The sequence below is a fragment of the Gavia stellata genome, chromosome 3 (genome assembly GCF_030936135.1).
Source record: "Gavia stellata isolate bGavSte3 chromosome 3, bGavSte3.hap2, whole genome shotgun sequence".
NCBI lineage: Eukaryota > Metazoa > Chordata > Aves > Gaviiformes > Gaviidae > Gavia > Gavia stellata.
In genome coordinates this window covers 38,577,653-38,591,629 of record NC_082596.1, presented here as the reverse complement: position 1 = coordinate 38,591,629, position 13,977 = coordinate 38,577,653, and the positions used below count along the sequence as shown (strand labels likewise).

General features: G+C 45.8%; 1 protein-coding gene and 2 non-coding genes across 3 annotated transcripts; all 3 read right to left on the bottom strand.

Moving 5' to 3' along the window:
- Positions 1-272: 272 nt before the first annotated feature.
- On the bottom strand, positions 273-351 carry LOC132316814 (small nucleolar RNA SNORD87). The gene has a single exon (XR_009483944.1). It is a non-coding gene; the product is annotated as a small nucleolar RNA SNORD87 (small nucleolar RNA).
- Positions 352-899: 548 nt separating this feature from the next.
- Positions 900-978, bottom strand: LOC132316815 (small nucleolar RNA SNORD87). Its single transcript, XR_009483945.1, has one exon. It is a non-coding gene; the product is annotated as a small nucleolar RNA SNORD87 (small nucleolar RNA).
- A 6,442-nt stretch (positions 979-7,420) lies between these two features.
- TCF24 (transcription factor 24) lies at positions 7,421-10,576 on the bottom strand. Its single transcript, XM_009807477.2, has 2 exons — positions 10,178-10,576; positions 7,421-7,537 (listed from the first exon to the last, which is right to left on the bottom strand). The coding sequence occupies exons 1-2, from the start codon at positions 10,559-10,561 to the stop codon at positions 7,421-7,423; spliced, it is 501 nt and encodes a 166-aa protein (XP_009805779.2). The 5' UTR covers positions 10,562-10,576.
- Between the last annotated feature and the right edge of the window lie 3,401 nt (positions 10,577-13,977).

Sequence of the window (13,977 nt, the reverse complement as noted above, 5' to 3'; positions counted from 1 at the left end):
AACTTCTAAGAGTGTCCACAAGGCAACTTTCCTTTCTAGAGCAACACTCTCACCTGAACTTCATTCGAGGATTATTCACATTTTCACTGAACAGCTACTCCTCTGCCTTACTTTTGAATCAAGCAGTATTTCTCAGGAGCAGGAAGGGCCATGAAAGCATCTCCAAATGCATTAGAAGTCCACATTTCAGGCTGCTGTTTTCAAGCTAAAAAAATAATTTCAAAGTTAGTTTTCTATATGCTTTATCAATCTTGTACAAAGTTACTAACTTTACTGGCATTTCAGATTCAAAGATACACATCAAAAACCAGTCAGATGGGTAAACGGCAAAGATTTCATCATTATGCCAGCAAAATTACTTATTCTAAAATAAACTTAAATGGAATTACTTTATAAATCACTATTTTTGACAAGCCATATTAAGAAATGTATATACTTAGAAAAAAATTCTGCAAAAAAGCACAACTTTTTATCCTTACCTCTCCCCAGCTTCTCCCATGATGTTGTAAGCAAAAATTAGAAGACTAGCAGCTGTACCACAAGTGAAGGGCAGCAAAGTCAGCCAGTAATCCAAAAGTGTCCTTGACTAACAGGCCACACCTTCAGCTGATGTAAGCCAGCACAGCTCCAGGCAGCAGCAAATGTGGCCAGTACAGGCCTTCACCAGCCCACAGTACAGCTGACTGGAGCCTGAGTGCTCTAGTATCACAGTAAAAAAGCAACTTACCCTCTTAAACACCCATAATTCTAGAAGTGGATGGAGTCTACTGTTGGCTGTATGTGTATACTCAAGGCTCGAAGACAGCGGAGAAGGTCATCTCATGTCATACCACCTTTAAAAGAATCAATAAAATCAGAAATGATGGTAGCAAATCAAACTGGCAAAGTGCTACTAATTAGCTGGCACATCAGATACAACATTGCTCATCACAAAATTCAGTTGGGTAAACGGCAAAGAGGAGTCATCATTATGCCAGCAAGCGGTTTCCTGCCTGTGACAAGACTGGTGTAATTTTCTCCAGGTATCAAATGCAAGGGGATTTGTTAAGTTTCTCACAAGAGATGCACTTTTATAAATCAAAGCAGAACCTTGTTTTTAAGTTAAAGCACAGAATGGATTCAGTATAGCCAGGAACAAGACAACAAAGCTCTCTTTGGGCACAAAAACAGAGGCCCCTCCCTGTTGTCCCATTCAAGCCCCAGATGCCAAGTATCTTTCTAGAGGGAAAGCTCACTGCCATAGTCACCTTTCCCTTTGGGATATCTTAGACTGATAGGGTTAAGAGCCAGCAGGGAAGGTGATTTGAACACAGGATTCTTCACTTAGTCTCTCACTTCCAACTAGCATCGGTTAATTCTTCAAAGCAGAAGTCTTGTTTCTCTCCCCATTTAAAAACTAGACACTCTGATACTATTACAAACCTCTCCCCTCCGATTCCTTCGCAATTCTTGGATTGCACCTCTTTGTGCTGGGGAGGAAGTCTTGCAGGTTTTATAGCTGTCATACCTTTTGTTAGAATTTCAACCTCTTAACCCTACATGCAAACAATCGTATTCCTCCTTGTTCCATTTGTAAGAAAATTCACAAGCCATAAGACAGCTTCAGAAATGTAGAGTTCAGGAGGCTTTCCTCAACGTTAAGTACAGGAAGAAATAATTACTTCTGTAGCTCCAGAATTCATGTGACATCTTTCTGCTTGCAAGGTAACAGCGTGGCAGAGCCCAGATTGAGATTCCCAAAGCCAGTAACAAACTCATCTCTTAACTTCACTTGCTGCCTAAAACAATGAAAAGAGATAAAAGACATCTGATTCAGAACTCCACTGCTGAGCTGGTAATAGAAAGCATTAACATTGCCTTGGGGAAAGTAAGCCATTCAAATACCAACCTACTGGGCAACCTCACTGCTGGCTTTATCATTACCAGGGGAGAAAAGCACAGCCAGCCATCAGCAGAGATCAAGGATGAACGGAGGCATGACCATTTTGCCTAACGCAAGCTCCAGTATGAACGACTGATTGCAGGGCTGCTGTGCGGCTCCTAACAAACAGCGACTGATTGCAGGGCTATTGTGCGGCTCCTAACGAACAGCCCCCAGCAAGGTACAGCCTTTAACCCTAGTTCATGTGCCACGCTGGGGGGAACTTTTGCCGACACGGTTTCCTATCGCTTGAACTAAGGTCAGCACTCACGCTATGGTCCTGGCAGGAGAGCATTACCACAGAGACTGCCAAGACCCCTGGGGTCCTGTCCCTGCCAGAAGCCACTGTTTTGGATCTGTGCCTACAACCCAAAAAGGGCATGGTCAGGGTCACCATATGACACTTGCCAAATTCCCCAAAGGAAGAAAAAGGTAATTTATCTTTAGAATTAGGACATGCATTTGCCGACAAAAATGATTTATCAGCAAAACCATCTTTGGATGTCCAATCTGTCATTCCTTTGAAGACTTGATGAACCAAGAGATAACACCAAGTAACCACCGCAGCTTGCCAGTGGAGTGGGACATACTAATTAGGTCCATCTTAGTCTCAAGACGTACGCAGGCGCCTGGAAAGCCTGCATGGCTAGTGCGCGTCAGCTTGAACTAACGAGCTGCTGCATGCAGGCTAAGCCGGTTGTTAGTACACCGCCACTATGCCTGGCAACCAAAACCAAGATACCATTACAACAGCATGACAATCACTCATCTTTCAAGTGATGGCTCACGCTGTTCAGGAAACAGCGCCAGCAATCCATCCCTTCAATTCCTGAAATTACCGTCATCGTTTTGAACTGTCAGAATTCGACTTCCTACATTAAACAGTGGGGGTATTTCCAATTCCTCTGAAAAGAGAAAATCTCACTCTACTGTTTAGCAGCGCGTCTGGGGTCGGCTGGTTCGGACGCTCCCGGGAAGCAAGCCAGCCGCATGCCGCTGCCGCAGGGTCCGCGCGGCCTCCACGGCGGAGCGGGGCTAGACCCGGCGGCCCAAGCTGCCGCTCCGATACCGGAGGCCGAGGCCCGCAGGGAACAGCTCACAAGCCACGCAGCTACCGGCAGCCCGCGCGGCGGAGTGGCCGCCGCACCGCGCAGACGGCGAGCCGGCCCCGCCGCCGCCGGACTGCCGGGGGCGCCCCTCGCTCTCACAGGAGCCCCACCGACGAGCGCCCGCTGAAAGGGGCTCCCACAGCACGGCCACCGCAAGCGCAGGCCGGGCGCCGGGTCCCGCCGCACGCCGGCCTAAGCCGCCCCACCACACACGCCACGTCCCTTCCCCCCGAACGGGGCGCGGCGCAGCCGCTCTGGAGCCGCCCCGCCCCACTCCGTTCCTCAGGACCGCAGGGCACGCGGAAGGAACGAGCCCGCCCCGCGATCCCGTTAAATACGCCGCGCGCCAGGGGCGGGGAAGGCGCGCGGCACCGCGCCACTTTCCGGCGGGGCGGGGCCTGCCTAGCCCGTGGGCGCATGCGCGTAACTAGGGTGGGCTGCCGGGTCAGCGGGGGTCCCGGTCCCGGTCCCGGTCGCGCGGCAGCATCTTGGAGGCCAGCGCGGAGGAGGGGGCTGGGCACCCGTCCTGGCCGTGTCCCGGCAGCCCCCCGGCGCCAGGCCCGCGGGTGGCACGCACGTCCCTGCGCCGCGGCTTCCCGCCCTCAGGCCGCCGCAGCAGCGCTCGTCCCCGGCCCCGGGAGCCCTGAGGGGCGGCCTGGTCCGTTCGGACCGGCAGCAGCGGGAGTCCTTTAACAGCCGCGATAACGGCGCTTTCGCTGCAATTTGGGGGGGAGAACTGGCATGTAAGTTAGGCAGCGGAAGATCGTCAGTGAGGGGTCAGTGTAGAACGGGGGCGGGGAACGGCCGCGGGCGGTGCCGTCGGGGGCGCGGGCCTGCGGTCCGCCTCCTGCAGGGGCCCCCGGAGCCCGCCGGGGTTGTGAGGCGCTGGCAGCGAGCACGCCCCTCTGTGTTTGTGGGACAGTTTACGGGGTCGCGGCTTCACGGAGAAGACGGAAGAGCTTGTTCCAGGTGGGTTAAGAAAGTGACGAGACCACCCGAGATGGAAGCACCTTCGCTTTCTTTTTGGTGTGTCTTACGTACAACAGTATTCCTAATAAACCTCAGCGTTTTCAACTTAAAATCCTTCCGTTCTGACTGAATAGTCAAGTCTTTTAGAAGTCAAAGCCATAGAAAATTCATGTTGTCATTCTTTAGTTTACACAAGCACAATGAATACTTTGTCCTCACGGTCTCTGAGGGGAAAAGGAGTGATTGGAAGGGTATGTGTTAAGAGAAAGCAATATGTGGCTGCAGGGCACAGTATTGTAGTCACAGCTGCGTGTATGAGGAAGAAAAGGTCTGTATGCAGCAGGTTTTGCATAAGCAGGTTACTCGCATATATGGCCGTGTGAAGTTTACCGGTCCCATCCCTCTGAAGGAAAAGCTGTGATGGCAATAACTGAGCTTTGCTAAGATCTTTAAGTTACTCCATGAAAACCGGTTCTTTTTGACAGCAATGTGTGAACATTGTAGAATTTTATTCCTAAACACACGTGCATTTCTGGTGCCAAGTGCCAAACTGTTATATTTCAGGATACAGGGATACGAATTCTTCCTAAGAAATGTGACGTTCTATCCAAACATCAGGTTTGAAGCAAACAGGTTCAGAGGATCTGTTTTGATCCTAGTGTAAATTTCTGGAAGACAAGCACTCTTGCACTGGTTGGAAGAAGTGGGTTGCCTAACCTGGTGTCTTGGCTATGGAAGAAAAGGCATAAAAATTTGCAGCTGATGCAGAATAATCTGTCTCAGAAAAAAAAAAAAATCCCAACTCATAAATACAGGGAGTTCTTCTCAAGTAAAAATCTGCTGTTGTAATTCTGCATATTCTTACTGGTCTGTAATAGGTCTATAAAATGCTGCTGAGGTCTTTGCATTGTCGTGTATGTGGCCACAATTTATACCAATGTGCGTACAAAGTAGCTCTGGTGTTTGCTGTTCCATTTCACTGGCTGTCTTCTGACCACTGTAAAAACTCCGCCTGTATTGTAGTAAAAGTCTGAGCAGAAATGTTTTCTCCAAGCCATCCATTCATAACTTTCTATGTTCCTACTCCGTATTCTTACCCATTTTTCATGCTTACTTTGTGAATAAGCAGTCAGAATCTTTCAATTACATTTACTGGAAGAAGCCTTTAAAAACTGGGGGCAGTGTCTTTTTGCCTTTTTTTTCTTTTTTTTTTGTTTCTTGAATTCTGTCCCTTCCAGGTGTATTATTTAAAAGCCTGTGAAGTAAGCAGCACTTCTGTGCTAGGCAAGAGCATGCACTTGATGCAAAACGTGACCACATTTCGTGTTTTCCCTAGCCATTTTGGTTTTTCTAGCAGACCACTGCTGTGTGGTGGCAGCTCGAGGTTTGACATCATTGACTTCTGGCTGAGATTTCACTTGTCCTTTTTTCGCTGACCTGATGCCATTCATTTAGATCTCAGTCACATACAAAACTAGACTGAATTCTCTGTGCTGCTACGTTGCTACTTGAAGTGTAAGCTGTGTCTTAACGCCTTCATCTTGTACAGCAAAGTACTCCTACAAACCCTCACTGTTCTGTCACTCTTTCATCTTACTTAACTGTCGTCACCTTTACAACTCCTTTGCACCTCCTCATTAGTATCTCTGAATACAAATAGCTGTCCCAATAATAAGAGGTTGTGCCAACCCACTTCTTCCTACTATGGAGAGTGAGTACAGTTCTTTAAAAAGTCAGACTCTTATTTACCTGAGTAGATACTTGTCTATGCAAAACTGCCCTTTTGTACGTTTTTTTCACAAAATACAGTAGTTTGTGTGGTTGAATGGTGCTCTGGCTATGTAATTCTCATAATAAACCACTTACAATTGTAAATAAATATATACCTAAAATAGTTTAAATACATATATTTAATATATATTTACAATATATATTAATAATAATATATATTTTAAATATATATTAAATATATGTCAATATTTACTATTTAAAAGAATAACCTTGTTAAAAGCTCAGAATGCTGCAGGGGTGGAGAGGAGTTCCAGATTTTACCATACTCTACAACTCTCACATACCCTAGATGGTTTGTCCAACTCTTTCTAATGGCTCTACTAATTTTTATATACTTTCTTATACTGGAGGCCTAGTTTTCTGTGATGCTGGACACTCAATTTGCAATGACATGCTCAGCACCTCTGAAAGACATCAGAAGTTTGACTGAAGAATGAAAGCAGTAAAATGATTTTTTGTTAATAAAGGTTGTTCTTGCTAGCATTTGCGTTTTCCTTTTCTGTCAAATGTCATTTTAAAATATAAACTGTGAAGAAGTCTTCAGAAAGAAGTTACTATAAACGCAGAGTATTACTATTAGAAACTACCAGTCCTGTACAATGAGAAACTGATACAGATTTTGCAACTCAATAAATGCATCATGTCCACGGAATAATATTTAATAAAATGTCTACCTCAGCAATAACAAACTATATAAGCACAGTGTTTTACAGAACAGATACATTAGGTGGTATTTGTGTATTTAGTTTCAGCGCTTCTTGCCTAAATATAGAAGATGTTTAAGTGAAAAATGTGCTATGAACAAGCCAACTCTTTGAGCTCATTTGCTTGAATGCATGAACTCACTAAAAGACAAGATAAACCAACCTTGGTATCTTGAGCAGGCAAGTAGCTGTACTAGGGTAACAAACACTATTTAAACCCCGTAACATGCAACGCAATCGTACAGATCAATACAAGCAACACTTGACGTACGGAGCAGTTTCTGTCTGTTGTACGCAGCGCTGTGTGTACACAGGATAGATTTCAGCACATTTTTACTTGAGGTGCACATGCATCCACATTTTCAGGAATGACTACATACACTGAAGATTATCTGAAGGATGAAGCCCTGCAGTCAGGGCGGTCAGGGGGACTTTTGCCATTGGCGCAGTCAGGGCGGTCAGGGGGACTTTTGCCATTGGCTTCGTGCAGTGAAGAAAGCGCATGCCGCATTTCTATTATTAGACTTGCCCTTTGCTTCTCATCCAAGCCTGTACTGCACTGTACTTAGCCAGTACTGCATCGCTCCTTCTCCCCCCTTTCCCACAGCATACCTATTCACCGCTTGTCCCGGAAGGGATGAGGTTACCTATTCTGCTCGCAGCTCTGCCTTCCTGCCTGCCTCTCCTGTTGCTGCTGACTGCAACCGCCTTCTCCGAATCCCCCACTTCAGATCCCAGCAATGTCCTCTATGATAGAAACCAATCATGCGTCACATTAACTTAATGAGGTATTAATTACATTTAAGAATCAATTCCTTCTCTACAAAGAGTATTTCAGGAATTATAGTTTGTAGATATTATTTTTTAACTTAAATATATATATAAGGTGTAATAAATAACTTTTTTTTTAGAAGCGAGAAGGGAGATTAGATTTGTGAAGTTGTTGATGTTTCTCCTTGGTTTGCACCACCGTCTCCTTGTGCCGAGTGAGTCAAAAACTGTCCTGTAGCTCCAATGTATAACCTGGAACGCATTGGCCACTTCTGCAAGAGAAGAGACAAGCACAGCGCTGAGATACCCAGGAACTGCGCAGTCTGAATGCAGTTCTCAGCAAAGCTTTACATGTTGATGGAACCACAATATGAGAAAATAGCAAACTGTTGTGATCACCAGAAAGTTCCCGTTCTGTCATTTGTTGGAAAAATGTCGTTAGAAGCTGGGTAAGGCAACCTCAGCCTGGGTTTTTTCTTTGGTAATTAATTGTGAGGCACAGCTGCTAAAGCCCCCGGGACCCAACGGACAGGAGTAGGCCATGCTGACGAGTCGTCGTACCACCATTTGTATGGTAGATGCTCTGTTGGTAAAATAAAACAAAGCATTCCTCTGTTCGGTGCCAGGGATACTAAGGGGATACACCAACGCCCGCAGAGATTGCAGCCCTGCGTGCGTACCCGTTCGTGCCGGCCGGCCCCTGCGTGCGTACCCGTTCGTGCCGGCCGGCCCCACAATACCGATCGCAGCGCAGGAGCTGCTAAAGACTGTGCGTTAGAAGGAATTTAATACAATTGCTCCTTGGCTGTCTTCAGCACTGACAACTTCTTGTTCTTTGTCAGGTCCGACAATTTCAGATGAGACAATTCATCTTTCCATTCACTGATTACTGAAATAATCAGCTACATCTGTGTCAAATACCTATTCTTACAGCTCAAGTTCCATAACTCAAGCAAGTTAGTTACTGCAAACGGCCCTGCAGTACGGGTGACTGCAGCTGCGTGCCCTTCTCTTGGGAGAAAGAATTCAGCTCCCATTTGATGTGCTGAGTTCATTATTAGAGAGGTGGATGTTTGAAAAGACAACTTGTCATACACATCAGATGCAAAGATACCTGAAACACGGTCAGCATGTTGTTCCAAAAGAATACAATTTTTTTAAGGCACTTTTGGGAACAGGCTGGCGCCCTTCCTGTGGGTAACAAAAGAGAGCTCTAAAAGCTAGAGGGGCTTAATGCTGCAGTTAAATCTCAGCTCTTCTACTTAAAGACATAAAGCAGCAGCATATTCTCACTTGGAAAGACCATACGATCTCTTTCAGTATTTTTATTTCAAGTGTGATGTTAAGAATTTGTCACCAATAAGACATCTGAGTTTAAAGTCATTAACCATATTTTTTGTTCAGTGTACACACAACTGTACTTGGATATTTTAGTTTCCTCACTATTTGTATTTACTGTGCTTGATATATGAATGTAGTTAAAGTCCTTATCTGTACTGGTTGTCTTGTATCCTGCACTTTGGGGGTTTTTTTTGCAGCATGTGCTATGATTTGTCTGTGACACTTTTGTTCTAGTGCCAACTGAAAAATTAATTTACTACCAGGAATATTAGAAAGATTAGTTTTGTAAAGGTTCTGTGAGTCTAACCAAATACAGTTAAATGGCACATAAATAAGATCATAAAAAATAACTGCTAGATGAATCCAGTATTGCTGTATTCCAGTAGCCTGGAAAATGTGCATCTGGATCATTTAACTGCTGCAATAATTATTTAAAAGTATTTTTCTGCCAGTAATAGTTGGCAGCTGATAAAAAGTACCGTAAGAGACCTATGTCCTTTCACTCTGACCAAGGGAACTAACAGAAGCTACTCCAAACTTATTTTGAAATACATCACAATATTTTTTTCTTAAATTATAGCCATCTTCTAATTGATGTAAAGGTTTTGCTTTCTTAATGAGCCTGCTAATCATTTAAATGGCCTCAGAAGCCTACGTTCACATCACGCTTTTTACAGTGACCAACGCTGTGAACAAGAAACTCTGTGAATTAGTCACTTTGTAGGAATTAGAGATTACTTCACAAATTGATGTTAATTAAATCATTCTGAATTCATCAGACTCAAAAAAAAAAAAGGGGGAAAAAAAACCAGAAAACACCCCAGTGCTCTAACTCACTCCCTGAGACCAGAGCCAAAGAAAATACGCCGTGGTATTTGAGTCCCATCAGTCAGTGAGCGATGCATTTGAAAACAGTTTCCAGCCCCACGTCCCCTCCAGTTCCCCCTTCTCGTCCCCTCCGCATCTCGTCCCCTCCGCATCCTGGTGATTTTTTTTTTGACGAAGGGAAGAGCAAGAACAGCGTATACCAACTAGACGAAATAAATGCATCAGAAAAGCACTATCATAGAAGGAATTAGCACCTGGCCAGTAATTAAGGCCACCTTCTATACCTTGGTTGCCTCGGCAGCAGAACCAAAGCAGGCCCAGCCACGGCTGTGGTCGCCGCTGTGGGATGGCGCATCACCTCAACCACATGCATCCCCTGCAGCCCGTTCTGATGGGTTTGGTGGGGGATCACCAAAATTTCCAGGCGGGGAGTGAGGAGGTGCTGGTACTCCTCTGGTGCTGCCCTCCGCCTTCACTTCCAAGGGACCAAGTCCCACTAGGTTTGGACCGACGCTATATTGGATATTTTTGTGCGAAGTCCCTGAAGCTGGAGGGACAAAGCTCCGGGACATTTCCAGCAGGCCCCTAACACCTAATTAGCAATGGTTAATCTAGGCAGTCTTTTCACGTATTAACTCTGGCAAGGTAAGCAAGCTTGAAATCTTTAGTTTCATCTAAGTATCTTTAACACCTATTTACTTCTTCACTGAGAGAAGGTGGCGGCTGCTCCTCAGCTCTCCTACCTTGACAGGGTGGAGGTATCCATCCCCTCGGAGGGTACCCAAGCCCTCTCCCGGTGACTCTTCCTCATCCTGAAGGCTGCGAGTGAGGTGTGCGATATAGGTGGTGGCCAGGAGGAGTACATCCAGCTTGGAGAGCTTGGTGTCGGGCGGCACAGAGGGGAGAGTCTTCTGCAGCTCGAGGAAGGCATGGCGCAGGGTTTGAACCCGGCTGCGCTCTCGAGCGGCGTTAGCGGCGGCGGGTCTGCCAGGAGGTGCCCCAGCCCGCTGCCCGGCTGCTGAAGGCGGGCAGGAATTGCTGCCGGCGGCAGAAGGCAGCAGGGAATCGGGCTCTGTGCCCGGGCCGGAGATCTCCTCGCTGCTCTCAGCCAAGTGTCCACAGTCCATTGGTGACTTCCCCGGCAGGGAGGGTCCTGCAACCAACAAGAGCATCTCTAAAGCCAGCCGCCGCGCTGCACCGAAGCGAATGCTTTCTAAACCCAAAGATTATCAGAAACGCAAGTGCTGCCCATGCCAGGAAAAGCCAGGATGCAGCCGTGCGAGCTGCTTTTCCGCTTGCTGCTTATGAACTTGATATCACACACAGGTACAGAAACAGAATTTAAGCTCTTCACAAAGATATAGGGTTTTTTGGACAGTATTACACAGAGCAATTTCTTTGAATCACTCGTAGCCCAAAGATCACCCGTCTCTTCTGAGAAAACCCAAGAGGCAACGCTGAGCAGCACTGCCACAGCAGTTTCCATTTACAACCAACTAAACATTAGGCTAAATGCAATTTTTCTTTTCAACACATTATTTGTATAGTTATTTGTATAGTTTAGGATGTGGGACTGTGTGTATATTTTCTATTTACCTGCCACCACTTTATTGACAGTCTTTTAAGAGATCAAAGCTCCACGGATTACAGAAAGAAAAATACCATTTTCAGATGCAGCGGTGAATGGAGCCACAGAGCACAGTACTGAGTTTTTGACGGATGAAGCTTGGTCCACTATTTTAAAGGGTCAGGAACCGACTTCTGTCCTCCCACCCCTAACGCTACTCAGGAACTTCCATGCTTATCCTGTAGCTTTACGTTTTCAAACTTAAGAAGCATCTTGTAAACTGGATTTTGGCCATTGGGGGGCAAAAGAACCCTTTGAAAACAACAAACAGCTCCTTTTGAGCAAAGCTGAAAATAATGACTGCAAGGTCTTTTCCCAACTTTCAGAAAAGACAGTCAGTCAGCTCTGCCTGTAATAAAACTCACAGTCCTTTAATTCATTCAATTCCACAGTAAAATGCAATTCAATCAATACTCCCCAAAGCACAGCACTTCTTAGCTAGAATAATACCTGATCCTGTTGTCCTTAGTCAAGCAGCCCTTCTGGATGTCTCAGGCAGATCCCGGCTTTTGCGTGTTGGGAGTGGCTGTTTCTGTGATGGCGCAGCTAGACAACGAGGGTAAGAACAAGTTACTAAAACTTTTAATTTCAATCAACTACTATGTAATTTTAAAAATGTAAATAAAATTGATGCACATAAATGACTGAAGAGCTAAATTTACAAAAATTAGGCCTTGATTTCACAAAGCATTTCAACCACACACTGAAGTCCCACTGAAGTCCCTGTGTAATTGCGGCTGATAATGGCAAAAAAACCGCAAGACAATGAACCAAGTCAAATATTTCTAGCAGAGAAGAGGAAAGGTTTCTCAATAATCCTTTTTGCAGTGCTCTAATTTGACGGTATTTAGAAGACATTATTTGGGGTGTGTTATTGTGATTAATTTGCTGTTAACCTGGCTCACAGGGTTTTATCAGGTAATATTCTCTTATATAGTAGTACAGTTTAGACTGAAATTATTTGTGAAGTACTCTGTGTGCATTATAACTGTAAACCAAAGGGGAAAAAAAAAAAATCTCATTACTCTTTTTTATCGTGATGTTTGTGACCAATATAAAATAAAACTCACATTAAGTCTACATGAGTGAGGGCTGAAAAATGGTCCTTAAATTGGCTATCTCCTTTAACTTAGAATAAAAAAGTTCCCCTGCGCTTTTTTTCCTTGGTATTTTCTCATTATGTTAAGTCACAGTCAGGTCTGGATGCATTTTATTGGCAAAAAAAAGTCATCATTATTGCTACTGCAGAGCCAAGACAATCATGAAATAAGGCAGAAGAGTCTATCATTTCAGGTTTATCAGCAGGATTTCTGATTTTCCATCCTGTTGAAATGCCACTGAAACGAAGAAGTCTTCCCCGGTTACTGGAAAAGTCCAAGTTACACAAGGATACAGACAGACTGAGTTAGCATAAATACCTGCTCATCTACTGAAATACAGGACTGAGGCTGGTTTACATGCAGTTTTGATTTTGCTGTGTTGGTGTATTACCAAATTTAGCACTAGAATGACTTTGCGTGACATACAGTATATAGAAATGCACGTACCTAAAAACCTCATTTCCTTGGGCGCCCCTTGAAGTAGAAGTTTCTGGTTTAGGAGCTTCACATCTACATAAGGTGAAATCCTGGGCCTATGAAAAAAAAGGCAAAATTTCACCTGTGGAAATGAGAGATATCACTCTGAATTAGTTTCTTCACTATTAGATTTCCCTGTCAAGTAGACGCAGCAATACCCAACGGCCCAGGAAAGTCCACTAAACGGAAACACAGGATCTACTGTAGGTACATATATGTGTGTAGCCAAAACGTGGTGGTTCCTGGGCTAGGATCCTGTTTGCTATGCACCAGGGCTGGGCAGCGTCACTCTTCTTCCCACTGGTGCGGTCAGGGTGCACGTTCTGGGTGCTGCGCTCTCTGTAAACCGAGGAGTCACCCAAACCTCGTGGCCCAAAAAACTGTTACTGAAAACTAAAGTATGTAAAATGCCTCTGGGCAACAGTCAGTTTCCATGTAATCTCCTTTAAAATTTTACAAGAAAGAGGTTTGGTTTTTAAGATAATTGCAATGATTTTTGCGAACACCCACTTGCTGCCTGGCGTGCAGAGAGACCTGGAAGCAGGGGTGTGAAAGGAAGTCAGAGTATTTATGTTATTTCTGAAGCGCTTCTGTGGCAGTGTTTCTAGTGTGGGCAGGTGCATTTGTGTTTTTACATGACATTGCAAAGACATAATCCATTTGAAATCTAGTAAGTTTACCAAATAAAACAGCACAACACTTATTTAGTCCTATATTCCATGTGAATGAAACAGCGATGAAGGCAACCTGCCCAGATGGACAAGGAAAAGATCGAAAACCAGAGCAGAGTACACAAACTGAAAATGAATAGGTGGAAACCTTAGATAAACTTGTTCGCAGCCCTTTCAGTTGTTCCTCGGGGGGAAAAAAATACAGTGAATCTAGATTATTTTGCTTCGTTTTAAAAAGACCTTGTCCTTTGCGTAACTCCGTAACAGTTAAGGAAAATACTCTCTCTGGAGCAGTGAAATAGGAACTTGCCCGCTCCTCCGTGCAGGCAGCACAGCCCTACGCCGCACCGCAGAGATGCGCGACCGCGTCTGCTCCCTCCCCGTCCCGCACCCCCGGCGGGTGAACCCGGCTCCCCGCGGCCTCGGGGCGGCCCAACGCCGCGACCAGGGGAAACCCCGCGGTCCCCGGCCCAGGGATTAACTCACCGTTCCCGCCCGGAGCGGATCCGCCCGGCGCAGCCACCTCCCGTCGCGTCGCGTCCCGTCCCGTCCGGCCCCGCGGCGCCGCTTATAAGGCGGCGCGGCCGGAGGGTGCGGCGGGGCTGGGTCGCACCTGGCCGCCGGGCCCCCCCCCCCCCCCGCCAGTCCGCGCGGCAGCGACCGCCCCT

Excerpts from the sequence above, each read along its gene's own strand:
- TCF24 (XM_009807477.2), bottom strand. The coding sequence starts at position 10,561 with ATGGACTGTGGACACTTGGCTGAGAGCAGCGAGGAGATCTCCGGCCCG. Across the intron at positions 7,538-10,177 it reads GATACCTCCACCCTGTCAAG|AAGTGGCCAATGCGTTCCAG; the intron begins GTAGGAGAGCTG and ends CTTCTCTTGCAG.